The sequence below is a fragment of the Vicugna pacos genome, chromosome 20, assembly GCF_048564905.1.
Source record: "Vicugna pacos chromosome 20, VicPac4, whole genome shotgun sequence".
Taxonomy (NCBI): domain Eukaryota; kingdom Metazoa; phylum Chordata; class Mammalia; order Artiodactyla; family Camelidae; genus Vicugna; species Vicugna pacos.
The window spans coordinates 12,203,639-12,222,321 of record NC_133006.1 but is presented as its reverse complement, the minus strand read 5'-3'; the positions used below and the strand labels follow the sequence as shown (position 1 = coordinate 12,222,321).

At 44.8% G+C, this 18,683-nt stretch overlaps 1 protein-coding gene across 1 annotated transcript in view; it reads right to left on the bottom strand.

The window, feature by feature from the left end:
• Positions 1-17,182, bottom strand: part of ADGRF1 (adhesion G protein-coupled receptor F1) — a 33,315-nt gene extending 16,133 nt beyond the window's left edge. Inside the window, exons 1-7 of the mRNA XM_072944857.1 lie at positions 17,051-17,182; positions 7,931-8,008; positions 7,149-7,302; positions 5,800-5,857; positions 3,666-3,815; positions 2,561-2,734; positions 786-886 (exon numbers count right to left, since the gene is read on the bottom strand). Of these exons, the coding sequence (XP_072800958.1) occupies positions 786-886; positions 2,561-2,734; positions 3,666-3,815; positions 5,800-5,857; positions 7,149-7,217 (552 nt within the window). The 5' untranslated portion in view covers positions 7,218-7,302; positions 7,931-8,008; positions 17,051-17,182. The remainder of the gene's footprint in view (positions 1-785; positions 887-2,560; positions 2,735-3,665; positions 3,816-5,799; positions 5,858-7,148; positions 7,303-7,930; positions 8,009-17,050) is intronic.
• Between the last annotated feature and the right edge of the window lie 1,501 nt (positions 17,183-18,683).

Sequence of the window (18,683 nt, the reverse complement as noted above, 5' to 3'; positions counted from 1 at the left end):
CCAATTGCTTAGACTAGAGGATGAATGGGGTGCCAGATAATATAATAAATTCACCCCAAATCTATTTTTTCCTTCCGCAAAATAAGCCATTGATTTCAATAGGCACTTAAGCTGAGTCTACCTGGGAAGCGTCTGTGTGTGTCTTCTGTTAGAACCACACCTGAACCATCATCCTAGGCAAAGGTAGTTTAGGTGACTTCATTATGAAGTCCAGAATTTCTCCTAGGAACTCACTTTAGCCTCTAACAAGAGAGGCTTTTTGAAGAACAAATCTCAAATATTGACAATTGAGCTTAGATCATGAAAACTTTTTTTCTTAAGTCTTTAAAGTTGTATATATATATTTTTAAATATATTTTTATTGAAGTACAGTCAGTTTACAATGTTGTATCAATTTCTGGTGTACAGCACCAGTCCCATGGGAACATACATACATTCATTCTCATGTTCTTCTTCACCGTAGGTTACTATAAGATATTGAATACGGTTCCCTGTGCTATCCAGTACAAAAACTTTCTTTTGACAAACAAAGAACAGAAAAATAATCAAGAACACTACCCTAACAAAGGAGCCAAACTGAACACAAAAGAAATGGAAAGATGTCAACGGCTTAATGCTCCTTGAAAGAAAATGTTCAAAGTACATCATTGTGGGCAGGGTGATTAACTGCTATGTAAGTAACTCGCTGAAAATGAGTCATTAAGAATATGTGTTAAATAAATATGTTGCATTGGGAACTTATGTTTAGCCAATGAAATCTTATGTAATAGGTAGGAGGTGCTTACTTGAATTTCAATTCCAGTGGTATATTTGGAGTAAACAGCAGAAGATGGATTCAAAAGGTCTTTTGTAAATGTTTCATTAATTTTGAAAGTACCCCAAACCTCTATAGAAAACAAAAAGAAATTTACAAAATTATATAAAAATTACTCACTTGTTTATATTATAGCATAAAATTACAGAAGTCTAATTCAGGCCATCTCATTGATGGCAGTATTTCAATTTCTTTTGGTGAATGTTCACCTAAAGTAATATAGGAAGCATACATAAAACCAGAATTTTCTGTTGTGGATTTGGAACATAATGGGGATGGCTGGTAATCAAGACGAACTTTAAGTAGGTAAACGAGTAGCCACTCCCATGCGGTTATAAAAGGCAGTCACTTAGCAATGAAATATATCCCAGTTTAGGCATTGAGCTTAACATTGTCCCTATTAAAGGGTTTTTTTTAAATCATTTTTAAAACATCACGACTTACTAACTCCAACATACCCCTTGCTTACCCATTACTGGTGCTTTTCTGCTCTGGGACCAGCCGTTCCCCATCTTTGGATGGATGAATCCTGTGTAGCTTTCATTCAGTACCTTGTTAACTGAGCCTCCTTTCCATGGCCTTCTCTGGGCCCCAGAGGCAAGAGTCCTTCCCACTGCTAAATCCCTACAGTACTTTATCTGTACCTCCTTTTCAGCCTCTTTACCTACACATCTCTTTCTGAACACGTGGCATGTGTATATGTCCCCACTCTACTTTGGGAAGCCCCTTGTGACTAAAATGCCTGTCTATCCATCTCTGTATCCCCCAAAGATGGAGCAGACATGGATCACCTTTCAAAGGGTAGACTTTCGTCAAAACGCGTTGAAGAGATTACATTGTCTTCTTTCTTGTGTTAACAGCCTAGCCTCCCCTGGTAGCCTGTTAATTTATCCATAGCAAGAGAAACGCTTCATTGGGCCCTCCCAGAATTTGTCCCCGATCTGGGTATAAAGATGGTGCTTAATAATTACACGTTACCTTAATCTGAATTGCTGTGGTCCTGGTAAGAGGACCCAGGGAGACCCAGGGAAACTGGGCTATTTCAGGTCCTCCCACACACTTTGCTCAGCACTGCCAAGATCTGGAGCTGCAGAATAACTGAACCAGTCTTAGGGGAATATTTCTTAAAGTGCTTCCAGCCCTTGGAGCCCACGCCGTTGGCTGACCTCATCACCCACTGAGTGTCAACCTAAGTCAACAGTAGCTCCCTCAACTTCAACCGATTTCCTAAGGTAGACTCTTCAACTTTAGTTTCGTTTTGGCAATTCATTCAGCATGTGTATTTGTTGGCAAGTTAGAGCGTTTTTTTCAGTATAATCACTGTGTAACCCTCTCTGCTTTCATGCCTCTAAACTTTTATTTTCTGGAAGTTGATGTCGGCCAAACAGGTGAAAAGAAGGTAGGAAGGAAAATGTTATTTACTCAAGCAATTCCCCTACTCGGAATTTTAGTGAATCCCCTTAAATCTCAAAAGAATCATAGAATTATAGAGGTGAGCTAGACGCTCCTCCAGGTTGAACTGACGCCCAGACACCAACGTGCATTTCTGAATTTTCTGCACTTACGAAGCTCTCACTGAGTCCAGCCAAGCCCAGCAGGGTATGTTGTCACTGCCCTACAGTCTCCCTGAAAACACTAGTTCTTCCCAGGAAGGCAAAGAGGAAACACTGGGGCAATGATGTAGAGGTCCCTCTCTGTCCCTTGCCCCAGCCCAGAGCTCCCCTCTTGGCATCCTCACACGCTTACTTGTTCTCTCACAGAAGTAGACACTCTGCGTGAGGTTGTGGACATGACAGTCACAGCTTGGGAGCGCTCCAGCCATGTGAAGGTAGCATTTCTGGGGATCGAGGCACGAGGGAGGAAACCAGGAGTAGCCGTCTTCACAGGCACACCTCAGGGCCCTGTTCTGGTCACTACAGTCTGCAGAAGAACAGAGCTTGGTTTCATGGGGCCTGACAAATAAATGGACCACCGCTGAGTTCTCTCGGCTCTGGCATAGAATCGGAACCAAAGGCTAGAAGTGTTTCCCACCAAGAGCTCGAAGGATGAAACCAAAATGGCAATAAGTATGTATAAGGTTAAGTGAATGCCCACACGCAAGAGATACTGAGGTTGGAATTGGAAATCTTATAAAAATCAAATGGCTGGGACTAGCATCCGGAAGTAGATATGGCTTGAATGGAGAGGGAAGCAGAAGAGGGTCTGTGAACCTGTGAGTTATTGGAAGGGTTCGAGGGGATATCTGTCCACTGTCTTATCGGAGGCTCCCATCCACCTGGCGTCACTCCCCTGTAGGCCCCGTCAGCAACATGGCAAAGACACAGGGAACTTTTTTGGAGAGTCATGGTGAAAAATCCCATCAGTCAGTCCTGTGGACTTATCCCCTTCTATCTGACTGAAAACTCCCACTAAAAACCTTCCCTTTTTAATAGATTAAAAACAAAAACAAAAACAAAAAATGGGGCAAAGTCACCAGGCACTGTTGTGAAATTATGCCGGACGGTGTGCAGTAAATGGTTCTCAGGCTTTATCATGCATCAGCCTCTCCTGGTTGGGGTCGGGAGGGTCTCACCCCAAGGTTCATGGTTCACTATGATTCTTTTATGTTTCCTGATGCTGCTGCAACTGCCGGACTGGGGGCCACACTCTGAGAACTACTGCTTTAGACAGATCATTTAACGTCTCCTAACCCCACTGCTGTGGTCATTGGTGCTGTTGGCTAAATATTTCTTTTGAGCATTTATTCTTATAAGCCACTTGTGGGGCTGGCTGTTTCCGCAGCATAATCTAACCTCTCCCACCGCAAACACCACCTTCCCGGTTTCCACTCCCGGTCACCGGGGACACTGACACGTGGTGGCCTTCACTCTGATGATCCTCATCGGCCCAGGTAACCATGGGGATGGAAGCCTCAAAGCCATCAGAAATTTCTTCAGTTTTATTTTCTCCTCGGCATCTCGATAGGCCGCCTGAAGCAGCAGCTCGTACTCCTGGACTGGGCCTGGAGAGAGAAAGACAGTCGGAGGCCTCCTGTCTCAGGCTCGGGGGTGGATATTGTAGAGGGAGTGACCTTGGAGCAGTCACCCGTCTCAGCCCAGGGTCACGGACGCTGCCCAGCATTCCCTTCGGCTCATCCAGACGTGGACTAACAGTGAGGCCCCGGAGCAAAGCACGCAGACGTCCAGTGGTGCCGGAGCTGGGTCTCTCTTACTTCTGCCAAGCCGGCTGCTCCACCCTCTGGGACCTACCCCAGCATCACCCTCCTGACTCTACACACTTCTCAGGTCGCATCCAGAGTCAAGTTTCAGGGGTCAAGACCGAAGGGAGACGAGGTGAGGAAGTCCCAGGCAGCCTTCCCTGCTCCTCCCCCAGCTCTGCTCCCCTGGATGGATCTCTGATACCGACCTCCCGGTTTCCTGTCTCCTCTCTGAAGAGCCCTTCCTTCTCTTGCACAAACATTCCATGATTGGCTGAGTTTGTGTGTGTATATGAAATGCAAAAGCAAAACCAGACCAAACCTGACTTGGGCCTCCCCTAGCCCCGTCTTCACCCTGAAGTTTCTGAGCAGCATCTTTTCTTTCCCTAAGAAGAGACCACTAGGTGGCTTTGGCTGGGAGAGATGGATCCTCTCCTGAATGTACTTGGGCACGCTCACAGGGAACTCAGTATGAACTTCCGTGGGGTTTCAAGATCCTCCAGCGGTCATCTGTGGACCCCAAGCTAAGAATGTGAAGGAGCTCAGAGAAAAAGAGGCAAAAAGATTGACGCCCTTTTCTCCTGGGTCTCATTTCATTGCTGTGGGCAGTGACACCTCTCAGAGTCCCTCAGATTTCTCAGGACACTACTGTGCTTTCTGCAAGGACAGAGGAGACGGGGAGCATCTCTGACACTATCCCGTGTCTTAGGGGTCCTGTGGGGCCAGGCAGAAGGGAGATTTACAGAGAAGAAAAATCAGCTGGATCAATCCCTAGGCTTCTCCAAAGGAAATCAAGGGACTGCGGTACGTCCCAGGGCATTCACGGGAGACCCCGGCTCTCGGAGCTGCCACCAACACACACCTCGGAGCCTCAGCCCATCTCTTGCCCCCTACCCCCCCATCTCCTCCAGGCCAGAACATTTGTTCCAGGTCTTGGGAGTCACCCCAAGTGGTGGGAGCTGAGGGCATGTCCACTGCCACGGCCCAAGCAGATAAGAGGCGGGGGGTGGGGGAAAAGGTGACTCTGGTCACACGGTCAGGGGTTAACGACTCTGGTCTGGAGTCAGACTGACAGGGACGTGAACACGCCTCCTGCCCCCAGCTCTGTTAATTTCACTGTCTGTAAAATAAAGATGACCATTACACCGAACCCAGAGAGGGTGTGTGTGAGGCTTTGACTGATTTAACACACTTAAAATAGTGCCAGGCACGCAGTGACGGCTCAATATATACGTGTACTTTTACCATGCCGTGGCCTTCCTAGTTGACATGTTGATGTCATGCTCCCAAAGAACTGTAGACTTACCTCCCCTCAGTAAGTTCCATGGCCCCTCCGGCGTCTGCTGGACGGTGGATTCACTGCCCTGTGAAAAGGCTTCGGTGGACTGACCCCGGAATCTTATAACCATCTGTGTGTATCATTGTTTCCATGAGGAAATACCTTCCATGCTTGAAACATCAGACCCACAAATTAAATTTCGGAACACAACTCTTTCCTAGTCTGAGGCCTGTGCTATTCATTACATTGTTGGGATCAAGATGAGGAAGGAAAGTAGGACTAAGGGGCGGCTGCTGGCCGGGCGTGGTGCAGGATACCAGGCCTTCAGTATATTGTTCAATCCTCAAAAGCATTCTCCCAGTAGGAACTGCGATGGTTATCATTTTGCATATCTGAGGTGTTTAGTAACGGGCTAACGACTACGCCACCTGTCAGAAGCACTCCTGGGGTTTGAACCCTGCTCTCCTGGCACTGGGGTTCACTCTGCCATGCCCTCTAAAGTAATCTCACCTGGAGGGGTTTTCTTATTCACAGTGAGTTCTCCTTTTATTCTGATGCCATCATCTCTCTGTTAAAAAATATATATATATATATAATTACATCCAGGCTGTGTAATGTTGCATTTCACGAGGCCTTAATGAATTTCCCAGATAAACTGATATCATGGATCTAAACTCCTAGCCAGGGATGGTGGAGACAGGAGTGTGAGGGGAGAGAAAACATCACCAAGGCACCTTTTGAGCACAAAGCTGTAGGGGTGGGGGAAGTGAGGATCCCTGAGAAAGAACTCTCCAGGCAGTGGGAATAGCACGTGCAAAGGCCCTGGGGTAAGAATATGCCTGGTGGGAGAAGGCAGAGCGAGGAGGCCAGAGTAGCTAAGTGGAGTAGGGGAAGGGCCAGAAGTGAGGTCAGAGAGTATCTCCGGGGATGCTGGTCGTGTAGATCTTTCTGGGCTGTGGCAAGAGCTTCGTTTTCACCTGAGTGAGGTGGGAGCCCATGAGACAGTTCTGAGCAGAGGAAAGATGTGCTCCGCTCCACTTTTTAGAAGTCTCAGTCTTGCAGCCATGTTGGGAGGAAGCACAGAAGCAATGACAGCATTTCAGGAGTTACTGAAATAACATATGTGAGAGACGCTGAAGGTGTGGATCAGGATGGCAGCCATGGAGATGATGGGAAGTGTTTGGATTCTGGATATATTTTAAAGATAAAGTCAGGGGGAAAAAAGACCCAATGGTTTAGATATGGATTATGAGAAGGGTCAAGCATGAAAATAAGTTTTTTGCCTAAGCAGCTGGAGAGACAGTGATACCACTTGCTGAGACAGGAAAGGAGGAGCAGTTTAGGTAAGAAAAAAATTAAGAGATTCACTTTGGACATATTAAGTTGAGGGGCCTATGGGCACCTGGCCGGAGACACCAAGTACGTAGTGTGCATGTGAGTGTGGAGTTCGGGGCACAGGTCTGAGATGGAGTCATCGGCATAGAAGGAACAATAAAACCGTGATCCCAGATGAAAGCATGAAGAAAGCGAGTATAAACAGGGAAGGGGCCAAGGATTGCTAACACTGATCTATGTGCTTTTTCTTCACCAAAGAAGGCATGGGCAGGCTGAGTTAGAAAAAATCTCCAGGATGGCTTAGCCCAAGATCCCGGTTCTGCAGTTCGATCATTGAAGCTCCAAGAGATGAAATGACTCGTCCAAGGCCACACAGTTGGTAACACTGAGACAAGAACCGAGGACTACTCTGAGTCCTGATTCCAAGCCTATTAAATCACATCACTTCAGCTGCTTAGGGAGTGATGGATGCTCAGCCAGCCAGAAGGACAGAGGAGAGGAAAACGGGACATACGCCAACTCACCCCCAGGAAGCCGACCCGGCCCTCGGTGACCATGAGGAAAGAGAAAAGCCAGAACGCCGGAACCCTCATCTTCCTGGTCTTGGATGAGGTCCTGGATGGGACATGAACAGCTGGGTTCGCAGTCTGTGACCAGACGGGTGTGCACTGTGCAAGGCTGAGGCACAAAAACAAAGAATTCAAGCCAAAATTTAAAAATGCACAGAGGTCTAACTGGGCTCATCGGAAGCCCTGAGTGTTTGATGATTTTTCCACCGGAGACGCCATCACTTCCACTCCTGCTGCAGAAGTAGTGACTTTCTCACTTTACAAACTTACTAGGAAAATTTTTCCAGAGCTCTCTTCTAGGGGCTCAAACTTGACTCAACACAGACTACTTTAAAATCATGACTTGTTTAACTTTGCAACTGGGTGCATTTGACAGCCAGCCTTTTCTATTTCGCTGAGGTTTTCTTTTCATCTCAGTAAAGGCAAGCATTCAAATAACCCAGGACCCTGGAACCATTACTGTAAGGATCGAATCAGCATAAAAATCACAATGAACCAATCCAGCAAATGTCCTTCTTCAGAGCTGATGTAATAAGCGACAAATTGTCCTCAAGTTCACAGTTAGCTCAGAATAATTTAGACAAAATTCAGCCCACAGTCATGATCGTTAAATTCCCTTCCCCTTCACAGCTCCAGAGGACAAGAAGGAAGGCTGTGATTCCCAAACTCAATAACCCACCATTAGAGCAAGTGGCCGAGGCCAGGAGCACAGAGCACAGGGTTGGTGCTCCACTCACCTTGCTTCCTGGGTGCGCTTTGAACTTCACACACACCCCACCATCCCGACGGCTTGGCCCCACTCTCTGCACTGCGATCTACAGGAAAAGAGAAAAGGCACTAGAGACAGGTGGTGGCTCCCACAGACGTGGCCTGCATGGCAGCAGAGACTCTTTGTAGGGAAGCATGAAGGATAACCAGTGGGGCAAGTACACCTCTTGTATGCACCTCCTCCGGTCGGTCGTGGATGGTCCTCTCACGCTCCCACCTTCCTGCCCGCAAACCCCACCTCCCCCAACCGACCGCTTTAACTTTCTCTGGGCAGCGGCCTGGCCTCCAGATCAGCTTCCCGATCCTGTTTCCCCAAACCTGGCTGCCCTGAGGTTTGTGCCCTCTAGCCTGGGCTTTCTGCTTTCCGAAAGGGCTGGATATTCATCTCTGGAGTGGTGTTTTTCAAATGTTTTTGACCCCATAGAAAGAAACATATTTTATCACATGAGTATGTGTATATACACACACAGATACTGCATAAAACATGTGTGTGTATGTACACACTCGAACACAATGAAAATTTTATATATACTTAAAATAACCAAATAGTTTTGTGAAACAAAACTTAATTCTTTCTCTTTGCTCTTGGATATTTTCTGTTTTCTTTCTTTTTTTTTTTTTTTTTTGATAAATTGCCACGACCTGCCTAACTGATTTCCCAGAACCTTCCTGGAGTGCGGCCACATCGCAGAGGGAGCCCGTGCTCCTTCTAGACCCTTCCCCACTTTCCTCCACTTCCGGGGACAGGTTTTAACGTGGATTCCTGGGTCCTGTGCGGGCCGTGTCCCTGAACTGCTGGCGCTCCCAGAGGGCCGCCGTCCTGGCGCACGCGGACGTGTGCCAAGGCTGCTTCCAAACGGAGGGCCTGGCCCCCACGTGGCGCTTTCTCTCCGTTTCTCTTTCAGTCTCTCTCCCTGAAAAATCTCCTTCTCCCACAGGGCATCCAAGCGTGAGGCTGCAAACCCAACACCAGAAGTCCTGGGGGACAGCTCTGCGTGTTAGGAGGAGACCCTCTCTCATCCTCTCGGCCTCTTTATTCTCCCTCCTTCCCACACTGGCGGGAGGCTTCTGGGCTGACTCCTTGGACTTGCTAGAAATGGTAAAACTATAACTTATCTCAGGGTTTCAGACCAGGGATTCCCAGTCATTGGCCCACAGGCCAATCATGAGTAAGATGGACTGCAAGAAGGAGGACAGGCTCGGGAAGGAGAAGAGGAGATAGCGGGGAGCTCACGTGAAAAATCCAGGTGCCCCCGCCCTACTCTAAACCTACCAAATCTCAGGGCAGGGGAGGCCCCACCATGAGCATCATGAAAGCTTCCCACGCGAGGCGCTCCCCTGGACAGCTTTGAGAGCTGTTATTCTATGGGAGAGGAAAAAAGAATTCTGATACTGTGATCTGAAGCCTCCTTTCAAGTGGGCTTGGGACCAAAGCTCAAACCAAAATTTCATCTTTTAGAGCTGAATCACTTTGCTGTACACCAGAAACTAACACATTTAAATCAACTGTACTTCAATTTTTTTAAAAAAATGTTTTTTCTTTACTTCCTCGGTGCACTCGGTCCCTCTGGGGTCGGGTTGGAAGACTGACTTTCAGATAAATAACAATGTTTTAGTGTAAGTATGTGCCACACGATATTTGGGACACTATTCGTTGTCCAGAATTACCGCTGTATTTTGGAAATTCATATTTAACTGGGCAACCTGTATTTGACAGCTAGTCAAAGGCAGGAAAATGGTATCTCGAAGTGCAGGTTCTGTGGTTAGACTGCCCAGGCTTCGGATCTCAGATTTGACATTAATCATCTGGATGCCCTTTGACATTTTCTTAGGCTCTCTATGCCTCAGTCTACTCATCTATAAGACGGGGAAAGCAGTATCTAATTCAGAGATTCTTCAGAGCATTGAATGAGTAATTGCATATGGAGAACTCAGAACATCGCCTGGCAGGTGGCAAGCCTCAATTATCAATAGCTACTAATATTAGCATTTCAACCTTACCACCAGTTTTTATAGTTACTTGTTGGATTGGGTCAGAATTTAACTTCGATTCTCAGTCAAGTTAATTTATCAAGTAAAAGGTGCTCCTGGGTTGAGGGCCAGCACTGCGTAAGTGGAAGGGTCCCAGCTTTGAGGTGGTAAAGATATATTTTTACGGTAACCGGTTATCAGACTCAAAGGAGGGTTTCAGCATGAGGATACCAAGAAATACTTTGTGTGTGTGTGTGTGTGTGTGTGTTGGGGGATGTAATCTTATATCCTACTTAATTTCGCTTTTACTAGAGGCAAACCCCATGGTATTTTCAGCACTTCCCCTTCCAAGCTGGAAGGATTCTGTGCTCAGCTGGGGGCCAGCGATGTCTGACCTACAGTGGGTCGGCCCTGTCGTCCGTGGGAAGGCTTGGCTGTGCTGGGACCCCCCTTACTTCCTTGAATTCATTCAAGTGAATTCATTCCTGATAATCTCTGTCCTTCAGTCTTTGGAGAACAATCATTAGAATTTGCTATTACGCCTCTGGGGACGGCTGCCCATTGTCTCCCCAGTCCTCCAGTTATGTATTTATGGACTCCAAATATAATTTATTTATGTCAACAGCTGTCTCCTTATCAACAGTTGGAACTGCTCTCATCTACCTTTTCCAGTATTTTTAGCAACAATCTAATTTTAGGCAGAGCTGAACTCTTGGGCCGCTTTCCTGGCATTAGCATTTATGGGATTGTGATTCTTCCTCTATAAATAGAAGAATTCCCAGAAGAGTTGTCACCTTCCTCTGTCTTGGACTCACAGGTGCACACATGCATCCCCCACACCCCCACACAGAAAAAGCAGATCCCCAGCTAGGATCTGAAAAAAAAAAAATCATGACTCAGCTAGAACTGGTTAACAGGCAAAGGACCTGTAAAACCTTGGTTTTATGTTACCTCTTATTTTATATGTCTTTGGTCACATTTTCATTGGGATCTGCCTTTGTATAGGGATCTCTGGGCCACTGGCCTTTGAGGAGAGTTTCACTGTGTTCCTTTCAGGAGGCAGATATGGCAGAGAAGACAGGTGGAAAGACAGGTAGGGACAGAAAAGATAACCAATTTCACAACTTGAAAAAATGTGTGGTGGTTTGGTGAATTTTACAAGCTAGACCAACTTCTTCTAGAAGAATTATAACTTAAAGTTACTTAAAATATCAGTGCATGTCTATATAAATATGTGTCCACAATAAAATTTTTAACACACATTTTCTATTTTAGCATGTTTTTAGTATGTTAACATCGAATAAAAGTGGAAAAAGACCTAGATGAATTAGACCCTAACCTCAGTTTGGTCCCTTATCTGTTAGAATCTGTAAAAGTTAAAAAAAAAAAAAAGAAAACTGTCTGGATTCAATTTCTTCTTGTATACAGTAGGCAATAAAACAAGGTGCACTCAGAGCCAGTGTCAGATTCAATCATTTCACACCCATTTCCCGGTTTCTAATTCGTAGATTATTTATTTAATTGGTCTTTTCATCAGTGTCCGTCAGTCATCAAATCTGAGCCTGGAGAGATTACAGTCTTTACTGACCTCTGGTCTTGTTTTCTCCTTCCACTGGTTATTTCATTCTTAAGCATCTTCTGAGAGGGGCTGAGAACTCGCTAAGAGTTAAGTCCTTGGGTTGAGAGCAGTGGTATGACTTTTAAGAACTCTGGAGTTATAAGGCTGCAGGAGACAAAAGGAATTCCTTCGCTCCATCGTCCCTTCCCTGGGACAGTTTACCAATCCACCAAACTTCAACTTGTCTGATCACTGTGCATCGAGAGCCTCCAGTTCCCAGGCACTGTGCCAGGCTCGGGCTGTACACGACACGGGCGTGTTCACGCATCGTAGCTCCATCCACTCGGAGAAACTGCAAAAGCTGTATCAGACCCAAAACACCTGCAGGGCTGCTGGGCTCTCTTTGTTCGTAGGTCCCTGTTTACACCCTCCGATGTTTCATTCAATGGATCTCCCGTCAAAGTCCAGATGGTGATGCTACCACTTCTTCTGATCCTTTTCCACCCAAAAATTGAGATATATATTTTTTTACAAGTCCCTGTGTCCTTTGCCACGAATTGGCATTTCTCCTGCTGCCGGTGCTATCTGTCTAGCACAGCTGTCTGCCCCCTCCTCATAAGGACTCTGGTTTTTAAAATTAATTCATCTTTGCTTTGCATCTTAGAAGGGATGCAGGATGATCTGTCGTTCTTAGCTCATCACCCGGGACTTCTTTGGGTGTGGGTCTTCATTTCCCACAGACGAGTCCAGCTCAGTTCGTCTATCAAAAGCCTGCCTGCCAGACTCAAGGGTTGGCTGTGTTCCAACCCCCTATAACTGAAGATTTTCTTCTGTCACTCACGGTGCAGTAGAGCAGAAGTTACCACCAAGCCCCTAAAGGATGATTAATGGCACTCTAGAGAAAGTGCCAAGCTTTCTTCCAGCCAAGACTTCAGCTTAGCAGTGGGGACCCAGCCTTCCCGGAATCCCCAGGTCATTAGCTTCCATCTTCCCCACTCAACTGTGCTGACTTACAGTCGGTAAAGCCAGAGAATGTGAGCTTCCTCTGGGATTGCTTGCTTGAAAAAAGTACCTGAACAGCACTCAACGGAAGGGGTAGTTACATAAGAAGAAATAAGAATAATTCTTCCTCATTTGTAGAATGCTTTCATATATAGTGATTCGAGTATTTCAGCAATTAAGGGAATGATTTTGTTCTCCCACTTGTGTAAAATGAGAAGGGTAAACCTAAATTCCAGATTAAAAGAATTTATCAACTATTTCCTTAAATCTCTCTCCCCAAAGAGTCTAATATTTCTCTTGGACTCTGGGCCTGGCTTAGGCCACGATTTTAATAAAGTCATCATTGTTAACTTGATCGCCATCTGATTTCCTGACAATTAAGGACTCTTTGTCCAGGAAAAAGAATACACAACGTGTCACTGGTGTCTAAGGAAAGTCAGCTATTTATGGATGAGAACGCAATCCATCAGGCCTCCTGGGACGAACCCACAGAACGAGGTCTGTGGGGTCTTCGTGTGAGAAAGGTCAGATGAAAGATGTTACAAACTTTTCTTGCGTCATCTATTTTTAAGTAAAACAAATGGCTTTCATTCAGTGGTCATGCTGAGAAACCTTAATTGTTCCAAATCTACCAAAAAAAAAAACCCACTCATTTTTTAAGCTTCCCTAAGACTATTAATAGTATTTTCATTATAATTTCCTAGTAAGTAAAAGCAACGTTTTCAATCATATTCCTCAGATGATTCTTTTGAGAAAAAGAACCAGTTGCCTGGCATTCCACCCATTCTGCAAGTATCATGCCAATCCATACTCAAAACCTTCCGGGCTTCAGATTATGTGCAGATGAGAAGCGAACACATTATCCTGGCAAATTAGCTATCTAGCCTACTACAGTCTGCCCCCAAATGTTCCTTCTTGTGCGTCCTTAATTCCAGTTATTGCATTTTGAGTTTTGATAGATGTGGCCAAACTGCCCTCCTAATTTGTATGCATTTACAGTCCCTGGTAAGGTGTAGAAATGCCATTTCATCACACTGTCCCCAACATCTTTTTAATGTTTGCCAAACTGATAGGCAAGTTTTTATCTAATTGGTTTAATTTTATACCTTTGATTATTAATATGATTAAGCATTTTTTAGATGTTTATTGGTCATATATATATATTTTTTCTGGCTTGACAAAGTCATTGTCCTAAGTCTATTGAAATATTCACCTTTTTCTTGAGAACTGCTTCGAGGAGTTCATCACATTGCATAGGTATCAGCTCTTTGTCACTCATGTTGTAAACATTTGCTCATCATTTTGTCTTTTCGCTCTTTTAACTTTTTATGTTGTCCTGTTTGGCACAAGAGTTTAAGACATTCATGGAATCACATCTGTCAACATTTTCCATTATGGATTTTAAATTTGGGGCCATGCTAAGAATTTTTTTTCTGTAAAAAGATTGTAAAAATATCCTGCTATATTTTCCTTTAACACTGCTTTAGGTGAGTTTGTTTGTTCGTTGTATACATTTAAATCTTCAATTCTTCTGGAGTTATTTTAGGTTTTGGTATAAAATAAGGGTTTACTTTCATTTTCTTCGAAATGAGTAACCTTTTATCCCAATTATGTTTCTTGACTAAACCATTCTTTCTCATAGACCATCTTAATGACTTCTGTATCAATTTTAAAGGTGCATCTTGTCATAGAATGAAATTCTACCCTAAATATTTTTTTAAAAGTTCTACTGCTATCTGTGTCTTTTCTTTTGCTAGTTACTTGCTTAATTGGCATCTTGGTCAACAATGTAGAAGAGTATTACATACCTAAGAAATATGTCATTAAATGTCTTATTAGAAATAATTAGCCTACATATACATACGTATGTGTATAACTGAATCGCTTTGCTGTACACCTGAAACGAACATTGTAAATCAACTACACTTTAATAAAAACAAAATTAAAAAAAAATTTGCCTGACTCTCTTAAGAGATTAAACATAGGGATGTCTTCAAGCAAAACCGGGCTAAAGTGCAAATACAAGTGTGAATGGTTTCCTGGAAAATATAATCTGCTTAATACAGAGTCTCTTTACCCAAAACTTTGCAGGTATGACCCTGTTTCACTGTGACAAGTTGTCCTAACACCACAAATTTATAGTAAACGCCTGCTAACCCCTAAATAATAAAGGAACTCATGATCAGATTTTTAAAAATTTTATCTTATGAGAAAGAAGCAAATGATAAGGAAATGATCTTCAAGACCTTATTTAAAGTCTTTACTTTAAAACACTTTCTTTCAGACAAAACAAAACAAAAACTAGAGTTTCCATAGTTTGTGGGCATCTGGAGACTAAAAACTGACAATGGCACTGAGGACCCAGAGACCCCGTGAGGACCAGGTAGCCGTCTTCAACGGGATCGAACTATATTGTGCACATTTTAAGGCTGTTCACTCTTTGCATCTTATTTATTCAACTGACTGCGCGTGTGAAATTTACTCTAACTCTAGGCAATGCCAGGGCGCTTTCACACTTGTTCATTCTTATGGCTTTTCATTCTCAGTCTGCCAGAGCCCAGGTTTCCATCTGCCGTTGCACCAGAGCCCCTGTGAGATGGTCTGTGGGGGAGGAGTTGCGGCGGGAGGCCCTCCCGCCTGGCTTTGTGGACCCCGACGGCGGTGGCGGAGCTCAGCAAGGCTCCAACTAGATGTTGGATGGCGCTGGGGATCTCTTTCATCACCCCTCCAGGTGTCTACATTATTTCCACAGCCATGAGGACCATGTGCTCAGTCCAGAACTGTGGACACTTGACATCCCATGAGCACTTCTTGGCTCCAACGCCATCTGTGTGTTTGGGAGCGGGTTTCCCCTTCTCTGTAGCTACGGGTATTCCCTGCCAAAGAACTTCAGAAAGAGAATGTGGCAGAAATATTCTGCACGTTGCAAAGGCATTTGTTTAGATTGGGTGGAATGTGGTTTCATAAGGTGTGGCCTTAAGGTAAACTGTGAATTCAGTGACATTGTCCTGGAGATGCCACCCCTCCACTTTCTGAGTCATGCACCTGCGGACCCACCGTGCCACTGTTCAGGCCCTTCCACACCCAGTACCCTCTTGTTTCTTCCAGTTTACACTTGCTCCCAACCCAAGTGCTAAAAAATGTCACTGACACCTTCATTTGAATGATATGTTCATGTACTTTTTCTAGGAGGATATCTGTGTCCCTCTGATAGTGGAATGAATGACGGCAGAGGGCACACAGATGCCCAAGTATGGTGCCCCCCGACCCTCAGCACAGCCAGAGATAAACCCTGTGATAGAAGCCCTGTCCCTGCTTTTAAAAAAGATAAAGACATACACTGTCTTTTCAGAGAAACAAGACATATGCACCCACGAGGCATGTCAGCAACAATTTACATCAGCTCGTGGTTGTGCACGAAGCAGGCGTGTTTGCCAAGTCAAGCTTATAAGACTCAGCACACGTGTACTCCCATTTTAACGCTCCATGCTCCTTGCTACCATTTTCCAAATTAAGAAACCAGAATAAAAAAAAAGCTAAATAATTTTCTCAAGGGTATACCAACTGTTAATAGTTGAATCAAGTACTGTACGTGGCCATATAAGGTACGGTTTTAAATTTGGGTTATGGTTGAATAATTAGTAGTGGTTCTATATAAAAAAAACAGAACATAACAAAAGGCTTGTGCTAATACTCTGATAAATTATAGAACGCAGTTTTATCTGTTTTTGTTACTTCTCTTCTGTCTGTCATCCCCAGACCATGCCTGTTATCCCCAGGTTTGGGTGAATGGATTTCTCCATGGCAACGTCAAAGCCATCACCTCACCGCACCTCTCCCACCCGGACCCTCTTTCCATCCCCCCCTTCAGTCACTTCCCCCTGTTTAGTCTCTGGCCTGGGTGGATTACAAGGAATATCAGGTTTGCATAAATGGATTCTTGAAGAAAAAGAAGAAAAGAGAAAAGAAAAAATGACTAATTTTCAAGGCCCGTCGGTCAGAAAATATAGTGCGTTGCTTTATAGTTACTTGGGGGAAAGAGCAGCGGCAACGATTGTGAGGGTCAATTTTTGGATTTTTCAGAGTCTAGAGAAGGAATTAAATTGAGGAGTACTTCCGGAACATGAACGGGTTAGGTCAAAGCTTAAATCAATTCATCCTAAAGTGAAAATAAACCTGATCTGCTCCAGCATATTTTTATTTCAAGAGGGGGCTAGGGCTAACATATATGTGGGAGCCATGAGACTGGTATTTTTAGTCCCAGTCACTCAACCTCCCAGGCCCGCCCCAAGAAGAGGGGTACAGGGTTGTAACTGACAGAGAGAAAGGTATGCTTTGAGCCGAGTGTGAGAGTCAGCAAATCACCTCAATTTATATGGTTACCAAGACACTGAACTCTGTTGTATCTACTCTGCTTTTTCCACTCTCTGTTCCTTTAGTTAATCTTCTCCAGGAAATGGGTTACTAAAATCAGTTATCCCCGTGGGGAGGGGGAAGGAATCTCAGATTAACAAGTGGTAATGATGACAGCAAATGCAACCACAGCTTTGGGGCTCACCTGAGAGTCCTCTCTTCACATCGCAGCCCGGGGAGCCTTCCTCCGCCGTACTGCTGCTGCTCTGTTTGGAAAGACAGTTGGAGTATCTAAGCCACCGCCGGTCACTCGCTGGCAGGCGTACAGGGCCACTGCTTCACCAGCAACTCCTGCTGCGCATTGCTGCCCTGTAGGCAGACAAGCCCAGGACACACCCCCTTCAAGAAGGAAGAAATACCTTTCTGTTGACTCTCCCTCCCACTTGGAGTCCCTATCAGGCCTGGTAAGAGGAACGAGTTCAGAGCCTAAGACCTAAGGATTCGCCCAGCAGACAGAAATCACAGGAGAAAAAGGGAAGAAAAATGCTCCAGCAGAAGGCAGAGCACATCTGTCCTAGGTTTGTCTGTTACACGAGGCCGCTCTGTCCAGCTTTCCCGTCCAGCCTCGGGACACCGGGGGTCACACCCTACACAGTGGAAGGAATGCAGCCCTTCATGCATTAATTTCACGTGGGGGGGGTCATTCCAGGGGGTGTGTGGGGAGTGGTGGATCCCATTTTTTCTTTTCCAACTGTCTCACTCAAGGCTGCAGAATCAACGTGCTACTCTCCCAAAGTCTTCTGACTTCTGGGTAGAATAATACGGAATAGGGCTGGGGAGTCAAGAGAGAGCAAGGGTGTGCCTGCCCAGGGTGAATGTTTCCAGTGTATTCTTTGTCCTTAGAAACCCTAGGGCTAAACCTTATTAACCACTTTCATTAAAGTCTCTTTCCTTTCTAAGGAGTCATCTGATTTGAAAAACAAACATTCCTCATTTACAAGTGACTTCTGATGACTTATGCTTTAAGTTACTCCATCTTTTCCAAATGATTTGAGGTGGCTTTCAATACTAAATGCATAAAATAAAATTACATTAGAATAGACACAAAGAAACGTGAACTAGGGGGAGGGTATAAGTCAGTGATAGAGCACATGCTTAGCACGCACGAGGTCCTGGATTCAATCCCCAGTACTTCCATTAAATAAAAAAAAAATTTTTTTTCAAAAGAAACATGAACTAAAACATTTCTATATAAACCACATGATAAAAAAGGGGAACTATCGAAGTAGAGAGTCAACTAAGACAAGAATGTAAATAAAAACTGAGGTAGCTACTCAGTTTTGTAAATTTAAAATGTAATTCTGGGGACAGAGTTCCTATCAAAGAAAAGAGGAAGCTATTCAGGTATCTTGTTGTTGTTACTAGAAAAGACGGAGCACCCATTTTCTCAGGAAGAAGAAAATGGTCCTTGGAGCACTCAATTCTGAGAGAAATCTGTATTTTTAGACTGAACAGTATTCCCAATAATATTAGAGCCCATAATTTCACATCGAAGTCCTTTCGTGCCAAGCAGTCCTGAACTCGACGTGACCCGCTTGTGTCCAACACCCGCTGGACCTCTTGATCCACATTCCTAACCCGTCATGCCCAGGCCTGGACCTGGTCCAGTGGAAAAGATGTCAAGAGAACAAGGCCATCCTGACAACCCCCAACTGTTCAAGGGCATCAACCATTGCTCCAGTGACCCCCTCCCCCGTCCCCCAGCCTGGGTGGGTTAGTGTCGATCTCATAGTTTAGTCAAGTTAATTCCATTCTCCTTGTGGGCCTTTTCTGAAGGG